This window comes from Lathyrus oleraceus, chromosome 3 (assembly GCF_024323335.1).
Source record: "Lathyrus oleraceus cultivar Zhongwan6 chromosome 3, CAAS_Psat_ZW6_1.0, whole genome shotgun sequence".
Lineage (NCBI taxonomy): Eukaryota > Viridiplantae > Streptophyta > Magnoliopsida > Fabales > Fabaceae > Lathyrus > Lathyrus oleraceus.
Window position 1 is genome coordinate 361,394,412 of NC_066581.1, and position 2,616 is coordinate 361,397,027.

At 42.9% G+C, this 2,616-nt stretch overlaps 1 protein-coding gene across 1 annotated transcript; it reads left to right on the forward strand.

Moving 5' to 3' along the window:
- Positions 1-419: 419 nt before the first annotated feature.
- On the forward strand, positions 420-1,202 carry LOC127131290 (uncharacterized). The gene has a single exon (XM_051060218.1). It carries the CDS (start codon positions 420-422, stop codon positions 1,200-1,202), a length of 783 nt encoding a protein of 260 aa, XP_050916175.1.
- Positions 1,203-2,616: the final 1,414 nt, after the last annotated feature.

Genomic DNA, 2,616 nt, shown 5'->3' on the forward strand with positions numbered 1-2,616 from the left:
CTTCCCACTTCTACAACACCCGAGCTAAGCAAAAGATAGCTATGGAAAGAATTGAACAAAACCAGACTGCCATGCAAGAGGAGATGGCTCAAGTGAGGACCCAATTGGGGCAACTCATGGACATCATGCAGAATGTCGTTCGCCAACAAAGAGATAATCGGCAGGCTAACCCAGGAGCCAATTTCAATGTGAATGCTACCAATCCTATCATGGGGAATGGGGTTCCTATCGTCACTCAGGCCCATGCTGAAGGGATGCCTACCAATTTGAATACTGCTCACACATACCATGTTCCTATCCATGGAGGTTCTCAAACTGGCACAGAGGACCACGATGGAGACTTCTTCATGCCTAGGAATGAATCAGTGTACGAGCCTTTTGGACCACCATAGACTGAACTCGAAAGGAAACTCAGAATGATGGATGAAAGAGTTCGAGCCATTGAAAGCCCTAACACCTTCGGGATGGAAGTTGCTGACAAGTGCTTAGTCCTAGGGGTCAAGATCCCAGCTAAGTTCAAAGTACCTACCTTCGAGAAATATCAGGGGACTACTTGTCCCAAGACCCATATCAGGTCATACCGTAGGAAAATGGCAGCTTATTCAGGCGACGAAAAGCTACTGATACATTTCTTCCAAGACAGTCTCAACGGAGCATCCCTGGAATGGTACATGCAACTTGAATGCTCACATGCGCGTTCTTGGAGAGAGTTAGATGAAGCTTTCTTGAAGCATTATTATTATAACACCGGTATGGCGCCAAATAGGACACAACTTCAGAGTTTGACTCAGAAATATGAAGAATCCTTCAAAGAATATGCACATCATTGGAGGGACCTAGCTGCTAGGGTCCAACCTCCTCTGCTTGAGAAGGAACTGGTTGATATGTTCATGGGTACACTCCAAGGCCCATATTTGGACCGAATGATAGGAAGTGCTTTTGCCAGCTTCTCTGATCTCGTTGCCGCTGGAGAATGGATCGAGAACAGTCTGAAGACTGGAAAAATCCAAGGTTTTGCTGTTGCTTATAATGGGACAAAGAAACCCTATAGTGGTTTTCCCAAGAAAAAGGAGGGAGAAACCAACGCTACATCAACCTCAAAGGGGAAAGGTAAAGCTTACCGAACCCCGTACTATCAAGTTGCAGAAGTGACTCCCAACAACTATCAACAACCGACATACGCCATTCCCGCTGTTCTATAATAATTCCCATATCAACCGCTCGTCCAGTACCAGCAGCCATACACAGCTAGGCCAAACAATTATCAACAATATCAACCGGGACAACAACGTACTAGAAGGAAAGAGAGGAGACTCAACCCTCTTCCCATGAACTGCAGTCAATTGCTGAACCATCTATTAAATGGTTCTCTTATTAAGCTAAGCGAAGCCAGGCCTCCGCCGTCCCCACTCCCACCAGGCTATGACGCCAATGCACGTTGTGAGTTCCACACTGGGGCATCTGGCCATATGATTGATAACTGTAAGGATTTTTGGTATAAAGTTCAAGACCTCATTGACTCAAAGGCCACATCATTCGCGCATGCATGGCCCAATGTTAACAATAATTCGATGCCTCATCATGTTGGGCATCTTGTGAACATGATACAAGAGTCTATTGAGGTCGACCGTATCTCGAAGGTCGACATGATAAAGAATACGTTACTGGAAGTAAAGGAACAATTTCTCCTAAGGAACATGTTCCCTGGATGTACTTCTAACTGTACACAATGTGAAGACACCCCACAAGGTTGTGGAAATCTAAAAAAGTATTCAATTACTGATAGACCAGGGCATTTTCCTAGTAGAACACTCTTCAGCAGCCGATGAGGTGTCTACTTTGGAGATACCCTACTATCCGGTGCAAATACCTGTTGAGAATTCTCCCACAATACCCCTGGTGATTATTGTGTCGACTCTTTTCCCATACGAAAACACTAAAGCCTTCCCCTGGAATTACGATCACTACGCCAAATAAGGGAAAAGAGGGCGCTTATTTTGGCCTATAACAGCGCTTTTAAGCGCCCTCTAAAGTGGTGTTGGCATAGGTAAAGACAACGCTTTGTTTTCTTAGAGAAAGCGCTGTCTAAAGTGGCCCTTTAAGGGCCACATTATAGTGCGCTTTCAGAAAAAAGCGCCCTCTGGAGTGGTCCATAAAGGGACACCTTAGAGGGCGCTTTCTGGAAAAAGCGCCCTCTAAAGTTGTCAATGTAAAGTGTTTAGAGGGCGCTTTCTGGACAAAGCGCCCTCTAAAGTTGTCAATGTAAAGTGTTTAGAGAGCGCTTCCTACAGAAAGCGCCCTCTAAAGTGTTAGTTATTTTAAAAAAATTTGTTTGAAAAACAGTGGATATTTAATTGGTAACCTGTTCGCATGCTGCAAAAGTGTAAAATTCATATTGATTTCATCCTTTAATCCAATGTTATACACCATTAATCCATTGATATATACAACATGAATCCATTTATATACAACATTAATCCTCCATATATACAACATTAATATATGATTCTTTGATCAACAATATACAACAACATATTCATGATTTAGTAAAAGTACAACAACAATATACAACATATATATAACAACAACATACAACAACAACATTCCATACATATA